General features: G+C 38.0%; 2 protein-coding genes and 1 long non-coding RNA gene across 8 annotated transcripts; 2 read left to right on the forward strand and 1 right to left on the reverse strand.

The window, feature by feature from the left end:
• epn1b (epsin 1b) lies at window positions 1–10,311 on the reverse strand. Of its 6 annotated transcripts, none has more exons than XM_028036198.1 (12): window positions 10,245–10,311; window positions 9,569–9,717; window positions 9,376–9,479; window positions 8,349–8,504; window positions 7,614–7,742; window positions 6,745–6,865; window positions 6,457–6,632; window positions 5,995–6,256; window positions 4,984–5,874; window positions 2,918–3,070; window positions 2,320–2,481; window positions 1–1,833 (listed from the first exon to the last, which is right to left on the reverse strand). In XM_028036198.1, the coding sequence occupies exons 3-12, from the start codon at window positions 9,442–9,444 to the stop codon at window positions 1,367–1,369; spliced, it is 2,586 nt and encodes an 861-aa protein (XP_027891999.1). In that variant the 5' UTR covers window positions 9,445–9,479; window positions 9,569–9,717; window positions 10,245–10,311; the 3' UTR covers window positions 1–1,366. The 6 variants fall into 6 exon arrangements, with proteins under 6 accessions (XP_027891999.1, XP_027891998.1, XP_027891997.1 ...); XM_028036197.1 differs by having other exon boundaries at window positions 4,984–5,601; window positions 5,662–6,256; XM_028036196.1 differs by having other exon boundaries at window positions 2,918–3,064; window positions 4,984–6,256.
• Window positions 10,312–10,985: 674 nt separating this feature from the next.
• necap1 (NECAP endocytosis associated 1) lies at window positions 10,986–17,673 on the forward strand. Its single transcript, XM_028036200.1, has 8 exons — window positions 10,986–11,139; window positions 12,106–12,206; window positions 12,468–12,572; window positions 13,519–13,600; window positions 13,766–13,874; window positions 14,296–14,443; window positions 14,722–14,818; window positions 15,201–17,673. Exons 1-8 carry the CDS (start codon window positions 10,988–10,990, stop codon window positions 15,253–15,255), a joined length of 849 nt encoding a protein of 282 aa, XP_027892001.1. The 5' UTR covers window positions 10,986–10,987; the 3' UTR covers window positions 15,256–17,673.
• Window positions 17,674–19,271: 1,598 nt separating this feature from the next.
• On the forward strand, window positions 19,272–20,254 carry LOC114156028 (uncharacterized). The gene is made up of 2 exons (XR_003597886.1): window positions 19,272–19,508; window positions 19,859–20,254. It is a non-coding gene; the product is annotated as an uncharacterized LOC114156028 (long non-coding RNA).
• The last annotated feature ends 4,366 nt before the right edge of the window (window positions 20,255–24,620 follow it).

Below are 24,620 nucleotides of genomic sequence, written 5' to 3' on the forward strand. Positions count from 1 at the left end.
TAGAGGCAACATAATCCATTTTATTCCTCAAATGTACTATACACTGTCACAGTCTACAACACAGTTTTAAAGGTAAATACACAGCAAAATAAATGTATCTCATACAAAATAAAATCTGAAAGTCACACGGTCTACCTGCCAAAATCCTCTTAGTCTGAACGGACAGAGGCTGACCTTCTTTTTATGTTTACACAGACGTTTCATCTGCTGTGTGAGGCTTTAAATGACAACCTTCTGTTTAATCATTTAGGATGAGCAAAACCTGAAACACTTAGAATCCAAGTGAGCATAAATTCAGATTTCATTCAATCAAAATTTTTTATTTCATCCACATAAAGTAGAACATGAACAGGTAGCCCCCGAGTTGATTAAAAGAATGCAAACAGTTTAAATGTGAGAAGTTGCATGGCTCAGTATAGGTTGAAACTCAGTCCTTTCAGCTGCTACTGTTCAGCTCAATGTTGCTGGAATCAGAACGACATCAACTGAATCCCTTTATTTACTCTTACAGAAGGTGTTTTCTAAAATACAGAATTTTGTTTCACTCACACACCAAAACTGTAAAGGTCGAACTCACTCTTACACACGCACACACACACCCACATATATACGATAACAGGATGTGCTCAGAGTGCATGCATGTAACAGAAAGCAATTTGTTGGGACATACAACGCAGACATGTTCCACTACACGATGAATCCTAATCAGAAAGGATAAAATGGACACACCAACAGTTACTGAGCTGAATTTTAATATAAGTTCACCTGATCTTCTTTTGTTGGAGGCCGCGGTTGCATCAATAATGTATGAAGCAATAAATAAATTAATAAATATATCCATAAATAGTTAATCTTGACTGTAACACTTTGATATACAGTATAATTCAAGGTTTAGCAGTAATTACTTCCACTATTTACATCAGCACAATATATATATAACTATATACTGCACACCTGCACAGTGTGCACACACTTCACACACACAAATCTCCTTTGAACACATGCACACTTGAAGAAAACAAACATATGTAACAAAAGAACCACACAGATACACAGTTACTCTAGTGTTTCCCCAAAGACACTTGAATGTTTCCTTTCCCAGATAAATTTAATGGTTTATCCAGCTGACATGTTTTTTTTATTTGAACAGTTGAAGGAATGGACGAAATACAAAAGGGAAGGTTTTAAGAATAATTTACTATTTCATAAGCAGATCCTGACCATTGTTCATTGTGTCAACAGACATAGAAGTGGAAACATGCCTTAAATAACAACATCATGGTCATAAAAATGAAAAGCTCCATAATGGTTATTGTTGTTTATTGATATTTAATAACAATTTCGTTTGACTCAATGAAATAATTTGTTAAAGCAAAAATGTATTGGTATCGATTATGATCATCTCATTTGGTTCACTGCCTGTGTTAATCTCACTTCCTGTCTGTGGAGAAACACATAGAAATGGATTTACACCTGCTGAGTTTGCTCCAAAAAAGCTAATTGGAGCGTCCCCTGTTCCCAAAATATTCCCCACATTATATTCTGACTCCAACATTCCCAACCCCATTTGTGTTGCAGGTGGTGGCATTCCATATTTTGGAGCGTCCTGAGCTGCTTGAAGAACATGCACAGAAGAATGAGGCATTCCCACAGCGTGTAACAGTTCCCTAAACTGGAGAGTTTCACCAGAGGGACCGGCAGCTCCAAAAGCAGAATGAGTTACACCAGGAGTGGGTGCTAGGCTGGGATCAAAGGGGTTATAGTTTGGGGCTAAAGTTTCAGTGAATGCCTCTGATCTGGCCAAAGGACCAGATGTCATGCCTTTGGATGTACCTGGGAAATGAGTGTGAGCGGTAAGAGGAGGCAGGGGAAGGAGGGAGGGTGGGGTATGCAGTTTGAAGCATTCCAGAAAAGAGACACCAAAGTAGAGCAAAGAGAGGAATGAGAAGATGTCGGCAGGTTACTACACACCACTATCTACAGAGGGCAACTTTACAGCAGGTCATTAACGCTAACAGGTGTTACACACGTCTATATGTGACAGCAAGACCACAAAGGAGGGACGGGTTGGTGCAAAATGATCACAATAAGCATTTCCATATAAACCCATTAATAACTGTTGGTCAATCTTAGCTTCTTTCTATTAACACTTCCTTCTGAGGTGCTTCTGAAAATCACCATGGAAACAGCAATGTTTTGGTTCCCAGGAAAATGAATCATGTCTCCTTAATATTCAAGTGATCTGCAAGTAATACCCCACACAGGTTGTGTCCTTAAGGGTATTTGTGACCCAGAGTGATGCTTTTTTTCTGACCTTACCGATGGCATGTGTCCGGGCAGCGAGCGTGTTGATGAGGGGCTGTTGTTTGGTTTTGGGGTTCGGGGCAAACAGATCGTCCACGTCAACCAGTGACCCCCCCGTAGAGCCCAAAAATGAAGCAGTCTTTCTACGGATCTCCTCTTCTTTTGATGTTCGTCTTCCTGAAATCAAATAAAGGTCCAATGCTACTCTAAAAGGTGTTTTCTTTAGGGGCCAGGTCAAAGAGGAAGAGAGAGCAAAGCGGAAGAGAAGGTTAATTGGTTAAGATTGTTAGCTGAATGATGGCTAAAGAACAGATAATGTGAGGAAAATGTGTTGAAGGTAAAAGGTTTCACATGCAGAAGCTTTACTTTAGAGATGAAAATCACACAGTGGCAGAAAAAATGGTTTTATACACAAACAGCCACAAATCTTAGATTATAGAATCACAATTTGCCACGTTGCACTAGGCAGCAGAACAAAAGTTAAGCATTTCATTAGATTACTCAGAGGTACAGTGACATAATCAGAGCAAAGCACATTAGACACAATCACAGTATGCTTCATTAAATGATGGATGGATGACAGAAATATACATAAAAAACAGCCATGTTTTACCTGCACCATCACCACTAGCATTACTTGGTGCCCCCCAGGGATCATTGCTTTTAGTTGCTCCGTCTCCAAATGGGTCGACGGAGGGGGACAAGTCTGCGGGAGGAGCTGGGGTTCCCCATGCAACATCAGATGTGACTGGAGCTGAAGCTGAATGGAAAAACAAAACAGACGTGCATGTTTAAAAAACAGCAACAGCAAAATCCAAGCCGAGTCCAACCTTATAGTACAAAATATTCATTAAAGATATATTAACACAAAATAAGTGATAATGGTACACCAGTTTCCCAAGATATCGGATGTAAAGATAAAATTACTCCTTTCTATAAAGATTGTTCAGTATTTTGTACAGATCAGTACATAATACTGATTTTGACCTTCATCGAGTCAAGGTTGTCTACTGAAAAACCTATTCTCTTACAAAGAAACCTTTCATTGTGATTTGTCAAATTTGTTACAGTATTTGTGCTATTTTACTGTAAATATGTAACTGAAAGAAAATAAGTCTGAGAACAAAAACCACTTGTAGGAACTTTGCAGTGACACACATTTATACAAGAGTTTGATTTGAAAGTAGCAGAGAAAAAAAACCCATTTATATTAAGACTACATTACCTCCAAATGACATGATGGAGAATAAATAAAGTTTGTAAGACAAACATTTGCTGTTTGATGCTAAGGTTGTTCAACAAAAGGTAAAGAAAAACCCTCAACAATAAGTGAACATTAGAGTCTCAAGGCAATGAATCAGACAAAGATCCAACACAGACAGGCTGCTATCTGAACCTTCTGACAGGAAAAAGCCTAAAATCCCTCAATGGCATACCATAAACTTACAGTATCTTGTAACTGTGTGTGTATTAGTTGCACTTAAGGATAACCAGCTGTAGTGACAGATAACACTCCAGTCTGTTATCTGTAGGCTGTACAGATGACTGCAGCCTTTCACAATGGAGTCATGTGTGAAAGGCTTCATCTGAAAGCTAGAGGAACTTCATAACACAAAGCACAAATGTGGGTTGCACCCCAAGTGGTCAATTACCCCAGACAGTAGTTTTATAAATATATCCATTGATTGTGAAAGCAAAAACTGAGCTAAAATACACACACAGCCTGAGACACACACATCTTCTTGATAATAAACTACTGAAACTATGATGAGTAAAACCTTGAAAAAAGAAGCAGGAATAAGAGACTAACAGACTAATTCAAAAAACAGTGTAGGCTGATGAATGCTTCATATTCCTCTCTAATTCAAATAGTTGCATGTTTTGTTCAGTCTGATGAGTTTGCATCCGCCACTTCCTGCAGTATCTGTGAAGAACACACCACCTGTTCTCTTGTTGGGAACACAAAGCAGAGAGGGGTATGAATGTGTCAGAAGGTGGGAGGAGGCAGAGGTACCCAGAGAAAACCAATGCATCAACAGAAATATTGTGAAGTCCGCTGTGGTTCCCAAAGACTGAAAGTGTGAAAGCACTGCCTTTCTGTCACCTGATGACAGATTCATAATTCAATTCTCCCAGTTTGCACTACTATCCACTCAACAGCAAAACCTGTTGGGAATCATCCCACTGGAACAGGGGCTCCTAATTCCAGTCCTCGAGATCTACTGTCCTGCAACTTTTTGATGTATCCACTCTTAAACACACTTCAATCAAATACTCTCATCAACTGTCTCGTCAGCATTTAGTGGTTCAGGTCAGTGCTGGAAAACAAGCTGCTCATTTCATTCAGGAGTGTGGGAGAAGAGATGGAACCCCGCCCAAGAATCTACTTATGGCCCAGATATCTGTGGGCCTTTCAATTGTTTGCATCAACAGCAACATAAAAATTTAAGTTATATTCTTTGTAGACAATGTTCACACCACAGCATTATTCTTCCATAAGCCTTTTATATCTCTAAAAGGAACGCTCACGTCCAACAAAGCTAGAAATAGTACAATTAAATGCTGGAATGTTCAAGAAGTCTATGTCAAGGCCCTTAATAAGACGTATCCAGCTGCTGATCAAACTGGAAATGTAAACATCCAAATCAGGTTCCAAGAACAGATTTAAATGTTTCTTACCAGGGGCTCCCCATGGGTCATCGTCTGGCTTGGTTGCATCTCCAAATGGGTCAGAGTCAGCAAGTGGCGAAGAGACACTTGGGTCGTCCCCCCAGGGATCGGCACTCTTGGTTTCCTTTGGAACACTCGGTGCTCCCCAAGCATCAGAGCCTTTGGCAGGCGGAGAACTGGTTTGAGCTCCCCATGTATCTGCAGTTTCTTGGGGCGAACCTGCTGCAGGGGCACTGAAGGGATCCGAAGCAGCCTCCACTGGTGGACTACATGGCACTGTAAATGGGTCCTCTTTTGATGGTGCTGATGACGCAGTAAAGGGGTCATCTCTTGATGTTATAGAAAACGGATCCTCCTTACCCGGCGTTGTTGGTTCACCAAAAGGATCATTTTGAACAGGTTTGGTTGGTGATGAAAATGATGCTTTAGGTGGCGTTGTGGGACCAGTGAACGAATCAGCCTTAGATATTGTTGCTTCTACTAACGGCTCCTCTTTAGGGGGTGGTGATACTGGAGCAGTGAAAGGATCATTTGCTGGGACACCAAAAGGATCATCTTTTGGTGTTGTAAATGGGTCGTCTTTTGAAGCTTCAAACGGATCATCTTTAGGAGCATTAAATGGATCATCTTTCGGGGTTTCTTTCAAAGCGCTAAATTGATCATCTTTTGGAGCATTAAATGGATCATTTTCTGGAGTACCAAATGGGTCACCATTGGGGGCTTTAAACTGATCATCTTTTGGAGCATTAAATGGATCGTCCTTTGGAGTACTGAATGGATCTTCCTTTGGAGCACTGAATGGATCTTCCTTTGGAGCATTAAATGGATCGTCCTTTGGAGCATTGAATGGATCTTCCTTTGGAGCACTGAATGGATCATCCTTTGGAGCACTGAATGGATCTTCCTTTGGAGCATTAAATGGATCGTCCTTTGGAGCACTGAATGGATCTTCCTTTGGAGCATTAAATGGATCGTCCTTTGGAGCATTGAATGGATCGTCTTTTGGAGCATTGAATGGATCCCCATTGGAAGAACTGAAGGGATCTGGTTTGTCTTTAGGTGCTGTGAATGGATCCTCATCAGATTTGTCTGCCACAAATGGATCTTCAGTTTTGGCTGTAGCACCCCAAGGATCAGTACTAGGTTCTTTGGGAGCTCCCCATGGGTCTGATTTCACTTCCTTCTTCTTCTCCTCCTCTTTCTCGCCACCCCATGCCTCACTTGCTGCATTTTCAGCTGTTCCTGCATCCTCCCATTTAAGCTCATCTTCGCTCATCTTGGCCTAGAATAGAAAGACGGAGTACCCATCAAAACAAAGTCAGGCTGTTGATCAGAAAGTTCTCTACCATTTTGTTTTGTTGAGGAATCAACTTGCTTAATTTCTTAAGCTTAAGTAATCCTCTTGAGCTTTAAATCGTATTTAAAAAGTACAAAATTTCCCTGGCTACATCTCAGTTCATAATCTTGTTTTGTCTCACTCACTCGTCTCTCAGCCTCCTTCTTCTCTGCTTCTTGTCGAAGTCGCTCCTCTTTGCGGGCAGCAAAAGAAGCAGTCAAGTCGGCCACAGATGGAATGTTGTCCAAGCATGGAAGTCCCGAAGATCCAGGAACATAAACTGGCTTGTAGTTAGAATCCTTCACATTGTCTGTGGATGATGCTAGTAGGAAGAGATAGAAAAGAAATGATCAAAATATGTATAAGACACAAGTAAAGGTAACAAGGGAACCAGAAAGTGTTCAGCAGTCATACTCCAAGTCCAAATATCTTACCAGCAGAACCTTTGGATGTCTTTTCTCTGGTCTTCACAGCAAACTCTCTTTCTTCTTTCAGTTTTTCATCATCCTCCATAAGAACAAGAACTACCTTGGCCTTCTCTCTTACATTCACTCCCTATGACAAATTTAATTATATTATTCCTTAGTTGGTTTGACGAGTTACAGACTAAGCATGGGCCAGTTAGAGGTATCAAGGTATAGCAATGTTTTAAACAGGTTAGCAGTCAAAACGGCAAGTATTTCATTTCCTGCTTCTCCTGTGGTTCATGCAGGTGAAAGTTCCAGGGTGATGAAGTAACACAACACTAAACTTTGGCCTAAAAACAGATGATTATTGTTGTTGAAACTAGAGGGGTTCCACCTATAAATTTAGGGTGACATGGTTTATAGTTGGCAAGCAGGATGTACACATTATAATATCATTATAAATGGAATAATAATGTGCTATCTTATGATAGCACCAATTACAATAACTTTGAACCTTGATTATCTTGTGTCCATACCATGACACCATGAATAATTTCACCAGAGGTTAATATACCATGATACTCTCATACCAGCCCAGGTTTAGTACTGCAAATATGTTAGAAAATGTATAGGAAAACATATAAACATTTTCCAAAATAATGTTTATCTTTAACTATCTTTATTTAAAATTTGCCAAAGCATTACAAAACAGTGAATGTTTCTTCTAAAGGCTTTTACTGAGTCAATCCAATATTGCTTAACACCGGGCTAAAAGGTTATGAAGGTAAAAGGCAATGAATATTTTAGTACCAATAATGGATACTCTTAATGCAGTTCAATAAACCCCCAACTGGCCGGGCAGAATGCTAAATGCCTGAGATAAAAACAAGCTTCACCTGATCTTTCCCATCCTTTTCCACAAAACGATATTCTGTGAGAGCTTTGACAATGTAGATGTTTTCTTTCATTTTCAGCATCACACGATCATCACCTGTCTTCAGGAGGTACTCCAACAGAGTCAGAGACTGGGAAGAAAAATACAACTCAATTAATTTATTACTTTACCAAGTAAAGTTGCAGATTAGCTGGAGCAGTGATGACATTTTAGCCAAACAGGTGTCACAATTATGAATACAGGCAAAGCGTAATTAAATATCTATGGTCTTGATTAGGACTTCAAAGCACATAATAGTCATTTAATACACTACTAAGATTTCTGGAATTATTCAGATGAATAAAATAAAAAGTCCAGTAGAATGTTGTTGTTTCGAACAAAACAATTAAAAACCTGTTGTCACAGCAACTCTTTCCAGTGAGAGCAAGGTCTGATACTAAGTGATCCAACTGAGGAGTAGTGTTTGCAAACATTTTAAATGTTACGTCGTCATTTATTGGTATTAATTTACAAAATGCTTCTGGAGGAAGAGCTGCTTTACCAATTTTGAAAAGTAAAAGAAAAATTAATCAATAATGTGTTGGATTCCACATTTCAGGCATTAAAAGATTGAAGCTGTCCTGTAAAAAAACAGATCTCAATGCTAAACAATTACTTCTCCAAGAACAGAAAATGCTCTAGACTGTCAAAAACACATAGTGTTTTGTTTTAATTTTCTGTTTCTCATCTTCTTCACCTTGTGGATATGTCTCCAATTCTTGTCATCTTTCAGGCGTTTCCAGAGCATTGTCATGATCTCGCTGCAAGCCACCGCATTGTAGGTGAGATCAGAGATGTCAGCCATCTGAGTGCTGGAAGGGCCCCATGGATCATTGGACGTCGCTTCTCTAACCTGCAGAAAAAGCAAAAGGAAAAGTGTAAGGGTGCTGCAAAGCAAAACGAGGAATCCAGTTGCAGCAGCTGAAAAGAAGTAAAGAAACAATGACTTCAGCACTGTGAGAGATTTGACTGCAGTGTATCATTTTACATTGCAACTTTAAAACCCCTCTAGGTGTAGCATTATAAAGTCTGACCTTTACTGTAGAAATTCTGAACTGAGTGTGTTTTTTTCCATTTCCTTCATCTTCAAGATTTCCACTCTAATTGGAAGAGTGGTGTTTGGTGCTCTGCTTTGTTTTTCAATTAGTTTTTTAATAGCATGTTAGCTAGTTAACCATTTAAACAATCAAAAGTCTATAAATTGCTTGAATATGAATCTTGATTTACATCAATCCAAGTGACAGATTATAATAAAGAAACTGAAGTGAACACAAATTTATAATACTGTGAATAGATAAATTTCTGCATGCAGATGTACTATTAAGTGCTTCTATTAATACAGAATATTATATGTTAAACTGATGGACAATAACAAATCAAGACAAGTAAAAAAGCAGAGGTTGCTTTTCAAAGAAAGAAAAGACACACACAAAACGTACATGTTACACATCATAATACTATAAACTGCAGGATAATTTGATTCACATAGAAAATGAACAAAATAAACATCAAATATAAAATTTTACATATTTGACTTCAGTCAACTCCCCAGCACATAAAATCATTTAAGGATAACATTTGTGCACAGTTGTGTTGTGTGCTGGCTCTATGGCATGCAGTACACGCCTTCATGTCAGGACCAACATCATCACTAAACATTTAAAAACTGGCTGATGCTTCCTGCAGACTCACATAAAAACAACCCAAAAACGTGTTTCTTTTACCTTGACCTCAGCCTCAGAGTAATTCTGGACCAGGTTCTTCAGCTGCCTTCGAAGCATTGAAGACGTCATGTTGACCAACGGAGGTGGGGAATGCGACCACCAGTCTGTTCAAGAGAAAACACATCAAGCAGTGCTGGACAGATCCAATACCAGGCATATTTAATCGCACATATAAATGGATAATGACAGATACCTTAAGTAAATGCTGCCTCTTTTGCTGAAGTGTTAGCTTAAATTGCTTGCGTGCAGGTTGTAGATCAATGACCTTTCATCTTGTTGTTCTCTCTGCCTCCTGACTGGACTGGTTTTTGTATCAGGGAGTCAGAAACCAGATCCCAGCAGCTGCAGAGATGCAACCAGTCAACATTAAAAGATGCTGCGCCAACGTTTGGATAGACCAGATAATTATGACAGTGACGGTAAACTGGCTCCGGTGGAGATCTTAGCTTGCTCCCTTCTGCGACAAACACAGATCCTCACCTACTGTAGGTTTGCCAACTGTTTTGCTAAGCTATAAGCTAGTTAGCATGGGTGTAAGAAAAAAACAAGGAAAACCCTGGCATATTATAATAAAGCAGGATGTTAAATGTAAGCTAAAGCAGCTACCCGCAGATGCGCTTACAGGAATAAAATTGAAGAATCATATTTCAGCACCTCGGAGAGCGACTCAAGACGGAGCGCTACCGTCAACATGGCTAACGGGCTACCCTGGGTGTCAAGTTTGCAGGAATTAGTTACATATAAAATAAAATGCTAATCAAATGACTTATTTTATGTCTCAAAACAGGCACTGTTAATAGTTTAAAGTGGTGCTAAATGGTATGGATATTTTGTAAATAAAATAAAACGTATTCGAGAAAAAAACTGACCAGAGATATTCAGATATCTTCGAGCAGACGACACGAAGCTACGGTTTCCGCTTCCGCAGATGACCACGCCCCCAACCTGCTCACCCACCCACATCCAATACTGCTACCTACTATTTATTTATTTATTTATTTATTTATTCATTTATTTATTCATTCTTTGGATAACCTACTTTTTTCACTGCATGACTACAATGTAAGAATAAAGTATTGATACCAGCTTGTTTAACGCCGAGGTGAAGTAAAGAGGTCTTCTTTATGGCAGGCTATTGTAACTTATAATTAAACCCGGGGAAAAAAATAAATACATATATACTGTATATGCATATATATGCCCAGTGTCTACTGGTTTTCACTTGCATCTATTTGCACGCTGATTTTTGTTTGCTTGCTTGTTTGTTTGTCTTATTGTTTACTTTTATTTTCAAGGTTCCCTGTTATGGATAATATGTCATTTGATTTCCAATGTGCTGTGTTATGGTACGTTAGTTTGAACATGTTAAAGTCAACACAAAACAAATCTTGTTCTTCTACATGGTTTATGTATTTAGGAATGGCAATAAAGCTGAGATGACTGACAGATTTAGTCTTCTTAAGTCTTCTTAATCATTTATGATATGAACTAAAACACAAATAGATTGCTGAACTGCTTACTTGGCCAATGAAGAACTGAATTATGGCAATTTAAGATCCGGTCTCATTATTACATGACAACATGTCTTGCCATACTCACGAACCCGTTAGAAATGAGCTCAATAAATGACTCACGACCACGATCCTCCCACATCAGCACTCGGGATAAGATGGCGGCTGAGGGAGAGTACGAGTCGATCCTGTGCGTTAAACCAGATGTCAACGTTTACCGCATCCCGCCTCGTGCTTCGAACCGCGCGTACAGGTAAGCCAACACCTGCGAGGTTAAAGCAGAACCACTTGAAGGGGTTTACTAGTGGTCGGTGACGATCGGATCCTACATCCACATGGACACCAAGCCACAGAGTTCCACTAATGCAAGTGAAACTGTAGTAATTCTGTTTTTTCTGTTTAAAACACGTCCCAGTTGTTGGAGAGCTCCGTGTTTGGCTACTTGCGTGACGCGGTGTGCGGTAAAGGGTCCGTGTTATTTGTCATCATGCTGCCTGGATCAGTACGGGCAGTTTGCCAGGACAGTTCCCGACACTCTCCGTAGGTTGGAACTGATTGTTGGAAATGCTGACCCGGGAAACACATTGAAAACTAAATCGAAAGTCTGTTTTCCTTTCATCATCACATACGGATTGCTGCGTGTCCATCAGGCTGGTCACTGCATGGGCGGAAGACCCATGTGAGGATCCCGAGGGCAGGAATGGAAAGTTGGGCCCCAGGCTGTTCTGAGGAGTAATGAACAGTTTTAATCTGAAAAGGATGGATTTTGATTTTTGTGTTATCAGAACCTGTGCTAATTTCAATATTTAATTTTTGTTGCGCAAATGCCCAACAAGATTGCCAATCAAGATGATTTTTCTTAATTATTTTTTTTGATAAATAATCTCATTATATATGTGAAGAATCAGTCAATTTTTGACAGATCCTTAAAGTTTAGCAAGGATACCTAATCCTTGCTAAATTAGGTTCTGTTTGTTTTTTGCAGTTTCAGAAAAGTAAAATGTTCATGAAACTCAGTTCTACTTGGAGCTTATTGTTTAGTATTTATTTTCAGATTAAAAATGTCATCACGTCGATCACATCAGAGTAAAGTGATGCCTTGAGTTAAGTCATTTCATCACTGCACTTCCAGGGAAAGCTGAATAATCATACTGTTAGATTGTATAATCCCAGCAGACCTGCAGCTCTGTGACTGTTCATCACAACCGTTTGTCTGCAGGGCTGCTGACTGGAAGCTAGACGCTCCGGACTGGTCCGGTCGAATGAGAATAACGGCCAGAGGAACAGTAGCATACATCAAACTAGAAGACAAAGTCTCAGGTTGGATATGAAACTTGTTGACTTGATGTTTTCCATTGCTCTGAGTCAGACTCCTCGGGTAGTGGAACTCCTGCTGACATTTCCACTGAGAATGAAAACACAACTGTGTTAAGGTCACACAAACTCCATGCACATTACATTGCTGTCATTGAAAGCATGTACTTTTGACACTTATGCAGTTTGACACAAATAAGCAGTGCAGATGAACTGGAGTCATTATTCCTCTACAGTTTTTAACACATGTGTCCTGTGGTACTGCAGGGGAACTGTTTGCACAGGCACCTGTGAAGGAGTACCCCGGCGTCGCTGTGGAAACCGTCAGTGATTCCAGCCGATATTTTGTTCTGAGGATACAGGATGACAGCGGTGAGGATGCTGACTGTGCTGTAAAAGTATTTACACTCCTTAAAGGTTTTTCCAGTTTGTCATGTTACAACCACAAACTTCTGGGTATTTTAATTCTTTTTTTTTTGTATTATCAATTCAAAGTAGAGAAACTTTGTGACACGGAAGGACAAGGATGGATGGTTTTCGAAAGCTAAAATATTTGAAATGAACTTGTATTGATTTCTGAGGAATTAGTTTTAGAACCACCACAAGCTGCCCTTCCAGCTGCTTGTCTCTGATAGCGACAGTTATGTCTCGAAATAGTTCAGCCTCAGTTAGATTTAATGGAGATTCTCTGTGATCATAAATGTTTAACAGTTTTGCACCATGTTACTGGATTTAGGGTGAGACCTTGAATGAACTAAGTCATTCTATCATCTCTCTGGCTGCATGTTTAGGGTTGTTGTTCCAATTTGAAGTTTTTTTTTTGTTCTTCAAAAGGTTTTTACTCCAGGATTTCTGCCAATAACAGCATTTGAAAATGGAAAGAAAGTCACATTTTTGTCTCACCGAATCAAAGTACATTTGTTGTTTCCCTTACAAGATTCATGCAAACACAGGACTTCCATATGTTTCATAAATAGATTTTTATAGCTTTTGGATATTTTGAGTCTAATTAATTAGGTGACTTCTGAAGGGACCTGATTGCATTGGATTTTATTTTGAAGTAATGAGGAGTTAAGTAAATACACTTGATTTTTTTGTTTGTAAAATAAAAAGCATATAATTTGTCTTAACAATTAGGTTCTGCCTTTAGTTGCTTTGTTAAATAAAATACAGGGAAGTTTGCTGTAATTTCATATATGTGAAAAGGTTTAGGGATTACACATTCTTTTTGCAATGCATTGTTGGTATTTTTATCCCACATTTCTACTAGAAACCTGTAAACAAATCCACGTTTTCTTACACCATGTGTTGCATGCAGGCCGCAGTGCTTTCATAGGAGTTGGCTTTGTGGACCGAGGAGACGCTTTTGATTTCAACGTCGCTCTGCAGGATCATTTCAAGTAAGCAAGAAGGTTCAGTGTGCAAATGTATGTTCAGCTTCAAAAAAATGTTAAAGAATAAAATTTTTGTCTAAACTTCCTTATGATCTGATAATGTAAGTTTTCACAGCTTGTTTTATTGGAAAATTCTAAGTGAAAATGCTTTGTGTTTTTGGATCTTTGTAGGTGGGTGAAACAGGAGAGTGAAATCAGTAAAAGCAACCTGCTCGGGGATTCAGGACCAAAACTGGATTTGGGTTTTAAGGAGGGACAGACAATCACACTGAATATAGGAGTAAGGAAATATCTGGATTTCCCTTAATTCCCTGATTTTTATAAAAAATTAAGCTATTGGCCTTATTTCTGGAAACCCTATGCAACTCCTTAACATAGGAGTTACTAAAAATACAAACTAATACAGTTCAATTGATAAATTCGGTATAAAACTAACAGAAATGTATCTAAAATACACAATAAATATCATCCTTGTCAAAACTATTAATTGTTCAAATGTTTTGAAAACAAACACCAGTGAAATCAGCAATGATATTTAATATCATTGCTGATTATTAAACTCAGTTTAAACAACTTTGTTTTGTTTGTATTTTTTTGCAAAGTTTGCAAAGTAATAAATATTTAACTTCTGACCATAAACATGCTCATTTTTCTTTCTCTCTTCAGCCTTTAACTTGGCTTTCTCTTTGTTCCATAAACAGCAGGGTAAAAAGAGGGATAAGCCCCGTCCACAGGGCTCAGCGGGGGTTGGACTCCTGCCACCACCACCTGGAGGGAAGATAGCGCCTCCTCCTTCGTCTGGCTCATCTAACCACAACACCGTTCCCCAGACAGCTGGCACCGCAACAGGTTAGTAGCACTGTGCTACAGCTGCACCACGACTATATTGTATAAATAAGCTCATATGAAAACTAATTGGAGGAAAAATGAATAATCTCTGTGCATCAGACCTCGGAATGATGGAAAAATCCCACCTTGTGCAGCTTTAACCTACATGAGTAACCCATTTTCTCAGTCAGAATGTTAATTAGAGAATATCTCTCTTCTGGCTGCATGAAATGAATTTTAAAAAGTGTGCCATCTGTGAGCTGCATGAAGGGATTTTCATATTTCTTTGTCTCTTTCAGGCTGCCTCTTGGAGTTGGACAGCAGTAATTCCAACACAGTGGTTCAGTCCAATCAGAGCTCAGATCTACTCTGGGGAGACTTTTCAGCTCCAGCAAGGTAGACCATGACTTCACTGGTGTTGGAGATTTATTCTTATTATCTATTTATTTATGTATTTATTTATTGGCCATCTGTACAGATGTGGTCATATATCTAGCCACATTTTGTCAGAACAAATGTGACTAAAAGTTTTTTTTTGTTAATTATTTTTCAGTGTTTTTTTTGTCTAGGTGTGAATACGTTAATAATAGCAATACAAATAATACATTTAATGATTTAGTTATTTCATTTTATATTCTATTCTTTTCACAATTTCAGAAATTATGATTATGTATTTTTAATCTTCAAAACGAAAACTGTTTGCTTTTATTGATGTGTAAAAAAACCCCCCAAAAAACCTAATCAGTTTGTAATCGGTTTGTGTGTTTTGGACTTCCAGTTCTGTTTCTCCTCCATCAACGACTCAAAGCTCCACAAACTGGATCCAGTTTTGAGCCGTCGCTTCTCACATCAGATGTGATGTTTCATCTTGCTGCATTCGTGTCCATGGCTTCCTGTGAACCTCACTGAGAGTATTTCCCACACCATCACCCTCCTCAGAGCAGAGATTACACACCCCATTGTTCTGTCAAAGCGTGTATTCCCTCTCAAATCCTGCTGACAGCAAATGAAGCATTAATGACTTAAAGCCATGAAATTATATGAGCCATCTGCAACAGTATATAAGGGCTATGTGGCAGGTGTTACTCCTTCATGTGTTTACATCAGTTCGCCTGTAGGGGTCCCTCTGAGCAGAGCTTTCTTTTTTGGACCGAGATGGATTTACATTTTGTCTGTGTGACAGCGCCCTCTGCTGGCACCAAAGAGTACTAAATGTCAACAAATACAGTTTCTTATCGCCCTTTTAAAAGTGCTGAAAATATGCAAAAAGCAAAATGGAGCTACAGAAAAATACTAATTTAAGATAAATTGTATGAATATGTATATATTCAGTTAGGACTAGCTCTTATTTATTTTTTGAAAAACAAAATGTAAGACTTTTTTTTCATTTTATAACAGCAAAAAGCAATTGAGAAAAGAAAAGCTACACATAACTGTGTGTAGCTTTGCCCTTTCAGCTGAAATTATTTCACTGGTTCTAAACCACTTTAATATAAATGTAAATGCGATCACATGACCATTAAAAAATGTGTATTTGAAAACCTGTGTGAAAATCAAAATATGTATTTTTAAATCACTGGCTTTAAAAAGTTGCTGGTGTTTTAGTTTTACAGAGGAATTAAAATTATGGTTTAGCATGCAGAATTTATAGATGTCACTTAAAGGTGATGGTGATATTATTGAGGAGGTTTCCTCATAGACATACAGATACATCTGTGCTTATATGGGATTATTAGGTCCACATTTTTATGGTTATATAGTGTAAGATTATATGCCAATGTCTTACAGCATGTTCTGTCTACAGCAAAAACAAAAGTGGTTGGAAATCCTTCTTTCCATGATATATATACTGTATATATATATCTAAATTACATAATCTCATGTAATCTGGTGAAGATATTGGATCAGAGAAAAAATATTTCTCCTTCAGGATATCATAGAGAGGCTCTTCTGTGGTGGCTATTGTCAAGTAATTGCTCTGCTTTTGGCATTTAATGCTTTTGGCATCATCACTGTCACTAAATCGTGAAATTTAAAGGAAGCAGTGCTGCTACACCTTTTAAACATCCCTTCTGATTTGATTAATGTAAGTTTAAAGAAAAAGTGGACTGGAAGTAAAACGTTTGGTTCAGATACAAACGGGGCTTTTTGTCTTGGCGGACTGATGTTGTGCTGCACAATAAAACAAATAATTGCTCCACAATTGGACGTGTAAACAGTTTTAATGCCCTCTGATATGTGGAAAGTTATCATAAAAAAGATTTTAAAAGTGAAATACCTTGAAGGCTGGACTGCAAATATGTGAATTAGTTGCAGAAGACGATTTTATTTTAGGTGAAGTTGTTTCCTATGAGCTTGGACGTGCATAAAAACTGGAATGAGCTGGTGTGGCCTGGAAAAATAAACATTTTCCAGGCAGGATTCTAAAAACTCACCAGATGTGTCAACATGTCCTAGAATGAACTGAGCTGTTTGCTGCAGGAGATGTGAGAGGAGCAGCCTGAGCACTGGAGGAAAAACAAAATGATTGTGTTGCTTCATTCTGAATGTGTTAATGGCAGCAGATGAAATGTTGATCTTTTTGCTCTAAAAGTCTTATTAATTTAGACAAAGTTTACATTAATTTATTTGAATTGTATTATTGACTGTGATTTAAAATTATCTGCATAGATATTGAAGATGTGCTGTGATCAGATCACATATTCTGTAATTGACTGGCATTGAGATATAGGACTGACTCGTTTATGTTGTCATGTGTTATGTTTACGTTACTCATGTTGCCAGATCAAATATCATGTCCTTCATTTATTGCTTCTTCCATTCTGGATGTAAATTCACTGGACTAGCTCTTGATTTATGACTAGTTTAATGACAGAGAGGCAATAAAACCTTTCAAAGGATGGATGAAGTTTGTACTTTTCTTTAACCTTTTTGTACCCTGTCTGTCAGGATCTGTGTTTTTCTGTGTTTATTTCGAGTTTTCTGTCTCCGTGTTGTCCTGTCTCCCCTTGATTAGTTCCCAGGTGTTTCTCGTTCCCAGATTACCTCCTGTGTATTTAGTGTCACCTGTGTGTCTGTGTCTTTGTCAGGTCCTTGTCTCGTTTGGCGTCTTGTCTGATGTTGTGTCGGTCCATTCGTTTCTCCTTGTCGCTACCTGTGAAGAGCCCTGGTTTCCGCTCTGCAGTGCTGCCTTGGTTGTTGGACTACATTTCTGGATCAGTTCTGTCATTAAATATTCTTTATTTCACTTACGTGGATCTCCTGGCGTCTACCTCACCACCTCACACCACCGCAATTCGTGACACTGTCTCTTTTACTTTGATATGTGATAGGGATGCACAGATCTGCCACTTTAGGAACACCTTGCTGCTATTGGGTTGAACCCCTTTTGCCTTCATACCTTCCTGTCTGCAGCAATAATTCTACAGGGCAAGAGTGACATCACAGGGCGCCATCGTTCCTCTCCATCGGCTCTCCATCTATGCTGTTAGATGGAGATCTGGTGACTATGGAGACCACAGCAATACAGCAAAATTGAGTTTTTGTTTGTGCATCCAAATGAGGAGTTTGACTCTGATTCCGCTTTGCTCTCGATGAAGACTTTTCAAATGTAAAATATAAAAAGAGGAAGACAAGGCTGAATTACTGCCAGTATGTATTAAATTAACTTTGACTGATAAGCAAAGCGATGTGGGAGAAGAAACTGTCTCTGTGATGAGTTGATGGTTAAAACCTTAACAGTTTGTGTCCAGGATGTGTAGGGTCTGCAGAGATGATAGCTTCCCTTTTCCTGATCCTAGATCTTTACAAGGCCTAACTAATGAATTAGTAACAGGTAAAGTATTAACTATTATATCTATGCATCAGGTCTGTACTTTTTTTTAACATTTCTGTTTTTTTAGATTGTTGTGGGTTTTCGTTTTTGTTTTCTGCCTTAAAAGTGAAAAATACTTGACATTTTAATTTTCTCTAACTTCTAAATACATTGAATGTTTTACTGTAAGGATGCCCATGGCCATGAACCTAAAGCAGAAAGGTTTTATGAATGAAAAATCCCAGTGTTTCATATACCTATATTTAAACTCTTCAGATTATTCATCCCTATCTGTCCTGGCTGCCTCAAGCTGGCAATAAACACTATGTACTCTAAGAAGCTTGTTAATGAGGAAACAGAGACAGTCATAGTAGAAGTGAGAAATGTTGTGAGACATTCGGACATGACTTCAAGGAGCTGCAGCTTTTAGCTCTGCTGACAGACAGAAACAGAGAGCATCAGACAGCTGGACAGGCGGCGAGTGGCTCCGTAAAGATTCATCAGGAATTCGATTCCTCTGGTTCAGTGTGTGTGATCAACTCAGATCACACACTCAAATATCAGTTTGCATCTAACCTGGTATTAGTTTACAAAATATGCAATATCATTGTGTCAAGGTGCATCAGCCTGGTATTCACATGATGGGAAAGGTCAGTGTGAGAAAGGTTCAGTGAAAATGTTTTCACATTAGCATTATTTAAGAGTGTATCATGGTGGATGTGCTATGATAGTGGCATCTTATTACTGGAGAGTTGCCTCCAATCAACATGGACATTTGAGGAATTTGCTTCAGATCTGATGTGTGAAAGGAAAATTAATCAACTGGACCAATTCTTAAAGGAAGTATATTCAGAAATCTGGTCACAAGAAACTTGTTGATGGATATTAAACAGTTTGCTTGAGGTCCAAGTTGCCAAAGAACATTTAACCAAATATTACTGGCAATGTATGTATATGTAACCCGGGTATAAATTTTAACTTCCATTCCCCCATTATCTGGTTTCCCCACTCCCTGACCCCTTTTATTTCAAATCTCGCGATATCTTTAATATAATGTCAGCGATTCTCGCGAGGTTTCCACACAGCCAATCGCTGTTGGGAATCAGTGTCACGTGTACCATCGTAGCCTATGTGCTAGGTGTATTAGCAGGAGCCGGGAGGTATGAAACATTAGGACGCGTTGGGAGGAGCCGAGCTGCAGGTTAGTTGAGCGTTGTGTCATTCATCATTCACCTTAAATCTCTATTTGTGTGAGATAAAACTGCGGAATTGGTGAGTGTTTCCGTGTGTTCCATTGTCACTGTTTGTTGGTGTAGCTGCTAAATGACTGTTAACCCATTTGATGGACAATAAGGTGCCTTAAATATTTATTGAGCACTTGTTTAGATTTGTTTTTTTTACATTTCATGTTGACTAATTTATATGGTGCATATTTATTGGATTTTTCATGGATGTAATTTATATTGAATTTTATAATGATTGAAAACGCATATTAACTGAAATTGACTGTTTTAGAATTATTTATAGTGCAAAGAGTGCCATTTAATGAATTTGTGTGCACACTAGAATGTTTTGATTATTTATATGTACATACTGAGAAAATGGTCTTGTTTATTATTCAGGCCAGGTGCGATGGCGAGCTAGAGCCCAAGAAAAGATTGCACTTTTGGTGCTGGAAGACTTCTGCTTCTCCTGCCAGGCTGGTAGGAGGCTCCTTACAGCTAATGAACAATTTTGTCCCCACTCTGATCTGACTTTAGTCAGCTGATGACCTGCACTGTACCAAGCACTTTAACTGTAATCTGCTTGGGACCTCTAATCAACCCCAGCTTGGAGGTACAGTAGATGAACTGAAGGGTGTGGGTCCATTTATGTTGGAACTGTGGGATTGATTTTGGTTTTTGTTTATTGTTTTGTTTTTTTTGCGCATTTTTATATGGCCATTTGGATGTTTCCACTGTTGTAAATATATATATAATTGTTTCACACTATAAATACAAGGCACTCGCAACTGCAAACTTCTGGTCTGTCTGCTCCTTCATGAGTTGCACTTACCTTCTGTGAAAACTAGCCCATTGATCTTATTGGTCACAATTCATTTACATTTATTGAAAATATAGTAAATTATCTTCACAAATATGCTACATATATACAGCCATATTCAATAAATCAGATTGTTGAATATCAAGGTTATTTTGTCAGATTAAAAGTACCTTATAAATTTAACCTTAAAGTAGACATTAAACATACTTTTTATGAAGCACATAATTTTGCATTAAAATATTCTTTATTGGTCTGATGTAATGCTCTAATAATAAATGTTTGATTATCTGTAAGCAGGAAATCATCATAATTAACAGAAATGAAGCCTTGAAAACATCACTATGTAAAGTATTTCATCTATATAAGAGTGCATCATATTTTTCATTTAGATAATTTAGCCAAAAAAAGAACTTCTCAATAATACCCAAACCATTGAATATGACTGTATTTAAGTTTGCATAAATCAGAGAAAATCCAGAATAAATTAAAACGTACAGCAAATCATTAAAGCTGTTTTTTATTTTGTCTATTTCAGCATTGAAAAATACTAATTCAAATAAATTTCCCATATCAGTTATGACTGGATGAGTGGATGTGGATGTCTGACAGGAACTGTATGTCTGGATCTCAGTGCTGCTCTGATCGGACTCGGTCCACGCTGTCACACATCCAACACATTGCTCCAAGCCGCCTCATTTGTCATTTTGATTAATTATTAAAAGTCTAGTTTGAATTACAGACAGACTTTTCTTACTTGCAGCACCACTGCAGCTCTCTGGCTCCTCTTCCAGAGAGCTCTTATTAGCAGCAGTTTCTTATATTTCAAGGCACAGGTTGTTATTCAAGTATAAAAATTTATTACACGAGGTGCTTTTTTTATTTTAAAAGGTTTGTACACTAAAATGTAAAGATAAGTTCAGGATCAGATGGAAAAAATCAGGATTAATGGTTTTGAATGTGATGTTTTCAGTAAATATTTTAATATTGTAACTTTTTGTATCATATACCAAAGGTAATCAAATGTTGGGAAAATATTTTAAGCCACTTCATAGGAATCCACTTTATCTGATAAAAAATAAAATCAAAAGATAAATCCATTATATATTCTGAGAATCACAAATCATATATCATTTTTTGCATGTACCAATGTCTTTACCGTTTTTACCTCAAAATCTGGCATTTTTCAGATTCCAGGATAGTTTCTTCTTCTCAACTTTCTCTCCAATCTGATCTGGTCAGAACAGACATGACAGCTAACATGTGGATTAGGTCACTTACACCAATATTAGCATTACCTTTAAAAGATAGATACTTTAGCATGACATAAATTCTCATTAGACCAGTAAATATTCAGTTTGGCTGGGGTTCTGATGACAACATTCTGAGCAGCTGCCCAGAGAAAGTGTTTGGTTCAGAAAATGAGATGTGCTCAAGAGATCTGCTTCCCTCCTCCTGATCCAAATGAGGTTTCAGCATTTGGTCTCAAGTGTTACTATCATATAGGTGTAGATCTTCTGTTATGTTTACAGCCATGCAAATAGTTTGAGAAACTATTCTTTGGCATAGATTTGTAAATTTATAAAGAGGAAGTTTTTTTTTCATCAAAAAGCAGGTAGGAATAATTACCACTATGTCTGATCCCACCTGTACTCTGCCTGGTTGCTGTAAATTAACAGAATAGTGGATTAGTGGAAACAAAAATCCCTCATTTTATTATCAAAAAGTGAAACTACAAGAGGAAGATGAAGTAATTTTAACACAGGGTTTTTGTTCTAATTGCAGTCTTAGCCATTTCTTTATCAAGTGACTAAAACTAGCAAATACAATGCAAAATTTATTAGTTTTTAATACCAACTAAAGGTAATTTATAACAATGCCAGAGAAGTGTATCCAAATGTTTACCTTTCTGTCATTTCTGCTTCGACTCTGCTCATTCTATCAAACATTTGACTTTTACTCAGCCTCCTAATTTTCCATGAAGTTATCTGCCGAAATGAAGCTTAATTAACTGGTTTGTCTTAAGGTTAGTTATGACTATTGAGATTTTTAATGTGATAGACCAAGTGAAGCAGTGCATATTTATTATTTAATGAGACCGAATTTGGGTTTTGCAGAAAAGTTACAAGGAGGTTTGAGTGAAAACTAATGCTGTTAATCACCATTAACATATGATCACCATGATGAAGCAAGGTGGTGACATCATCAGGCTGTGGATGTGCTTTCCTTTAGCAGGGATTGAAAACCTGGTCAGAGATGATTACAACCCAAAAATGAGCTGAACGGAGGGCGTTTGTAGACAAAACATCTTAAAACGTCTCAGAACACTTGAAACTGGAGTGGAAGTTCAACCTGTAGAGGGAAAACAATGCTAAACATAAAGCTAGAGCTGAAATTGAATAGTTCAGAGCAAAAACAAATTTTTGTTTTTTTTTATGGTTAAAGATTAGATTTTAATCGATCTGAAAATCTGTATCAAGACTTAAAAACGATTCATTGTGTATGCGCTTCATCAAGTCAGAGCTTTAACTGAGCTTTGTAAAGAAAAATTAGCATAAAATCCATGTAAGGGTACAAACCTGGAAGAGAAATCCCCCCAAAAGTTCTGCAGCTGTAACTGCAGTGAGAGGAGGTTCTGTAAAGTGTCACCTTGGGGAACGAATAAAAATGGATGCCACATTTTCAAACTTATTTATCCAATGAAACTCTGCGTTGTTTTGGTCAATTCCCCTAAAATCCATTAAACTTAGCTGATGTTGTATGAATACTTATGCAGGGAACTTCGTAAGGAGAAATTCCTGTGGTGGAGTTTGGATCAGGCTACTTCAAAGGCCCCCAGCTTGTGGGGTCAGGTCAGAAAGTCGTTGTTGGGTCAAACCAGGAGCTGCTGAACTTCATGATTGGTTGTATAAAAGATTTAGGAGCTGCTGGGTGAAGCTGTAACAGACATGGGGTCAGAGCTAAAAGGTTAAATCTTAAAGTCTAGAATTATTACACTTTATCCTGAAGGTGGCTTAAACACACTCTACAAGTTGATTTGGATGTCTATTGGGTCAACTTCTGGGACTGTTTGTTAGCAAATGCATTAATTCCTCGTCTGTGTCTTTTTATATTTATTGCCTTGGTGAGATAGCAATGAAAATACCAAACATGTCAAACTTTACAGTGCAACCTTACCCAGTCTATTTGCAATGGTGTTTTTTCTCTGTGGAAGTGATGAAGGAAGAGAACTTGGAGCAATGAAGAGATAACAGTTACAAGATTTCATCCTTTTTTGTAACTTCCATGTCTCATTCAGACATGGAATTATGACATAAAGTCATGTTATTTAAATTAGAACATACTTTCAGATTAAAGGACCTTCTGAAAATAACATTCAAGAAGGTGTTAAAGCAGATATTTTATTTCTAAGCTTATTCCTAGCTTACATAGTTTTTTGAAGAAGAAAAGTCTTTTTATTGGAACTTGGCACCAGTTTAATATTCAGCTGCTGCAGATGACCTTTCTCTGACCTTACTCCCACTTCTACTGTCCTTCTCTTTTCAACACATGTGCTAAAGATCAGATATTTTCTGGCAAACACATTACATGGTAGCCTTTCTCCCACATTCTCATTGTGAGAAACACAGTCAGGATACTAGATTGATATTTATTGGCAGAGAAACCAGGACTAGGCTAAAACTGCGCCATCTACTTTATTTCCTGGTTGTGTCATTTTCTCAGTGCAGCTGTGACCTTTACAAAATATAAATGAAAAACAAAAGTGATTCCTTTAATGATGCTTGTCAAGTCTCAGTGTTTCATGCCAGTTCTGAGATCTAAAAATGATCCAGCGGATTGCGCTTGCATGATCATTGAGAGTGTGACTTGGCCGGACGATGAGGCTAAAGATTCTGGCACGTCTGTGGTGCTGAAAGGTTTTAATGTCAAACTGATTACTGAATGTCTATTTATGAAAACACCTGGGGAGGCTTTCCTGATGGGCGTTACATTAGTGTGTGGTATATTCACATTGGTGTATAATCTTACAAACACATTACAGAGGAATAATAAAATGATTATGCTGTTAAATCTTAATGGCTTTGATTCACTGAAGACTTGATAAAGTTCTTTAAGGTAGTTTGTTTTTGTAAAAGATTAAGAGATCTGACTGTGATTGTAAGGAAACTGAACTCTAGACGGGTTTATAGTTTCAGTCTACATACCATTCATGACCCAGTATGACGTATTCTCCAAAGTCTAGATCCAAATATATCACAGAGCTCCACAGACAGTGTCTTACAAGGACATGGTAGTATTACATCTCCACTAAACAGTCATGATCCACAGGTGTTTGAAGACTTT

The sequence above is a fragment of the Xiphophorus couchianus genome, chromosome 13 (assembly GCF_001444195.1).
Source record: "Xiphophorus couchianus chromosome 13, X_couchianus-1.0, whole genome shotgun sequence".
NCBI lineage: Eukaryota > Metazoa > Chordata > Actinopteri > Cyprinodontiformes > Poeciliidae > Xiphophorus > Xiphophorus couchianus.

Excerpts from the sequence above, each read along its gene's own strand:
- necap1 (XM_028036200.1), top strand. The coding sequence starts at position 10,988 with ATGAGCTCAATAAATGACTCACGACCACGATCCTCCCACATCAGCACT. Across the intron at positions 14,444-14,721 it reads GACAGCTGGCACCGCAACAG|GCTGCCTCTTGGAGTTGGAC; the intron begins GTTAGTAGCACT and ends TGTCTCTTTCAG. Across the intron at positions 14,819-15,200 it reads GACTTTTCAGCTCCAGCAAG|TTCTGTTTCTCCTCCATCAA; the intron begins GTAGACCATGAC and ends TTGGACTTCCAG.
- epn1b (XM_028036194.1), bottom strand. The coding sequence starts at position 9,444 with ATGACGTCTTCAATGCTTCGAAGGCAGCTGAAGAACCTGGTCCAGAAT. Across the intron at positions 6,633-6,744 it reads GACATCCAAAGGTTCTGCTG|CATCATCCACAGACAATGTG; the intron begins GTAAGATATTTG and ends TCTTCCTACTAG. Across the intron at positions 1,834-2,319 it reads TGCCCGGACACATGCCATCG|GTACATCCAAAGGCATGACA; the intron begins GTAAGGTCAGAA and ends CTCATTTCCCAG.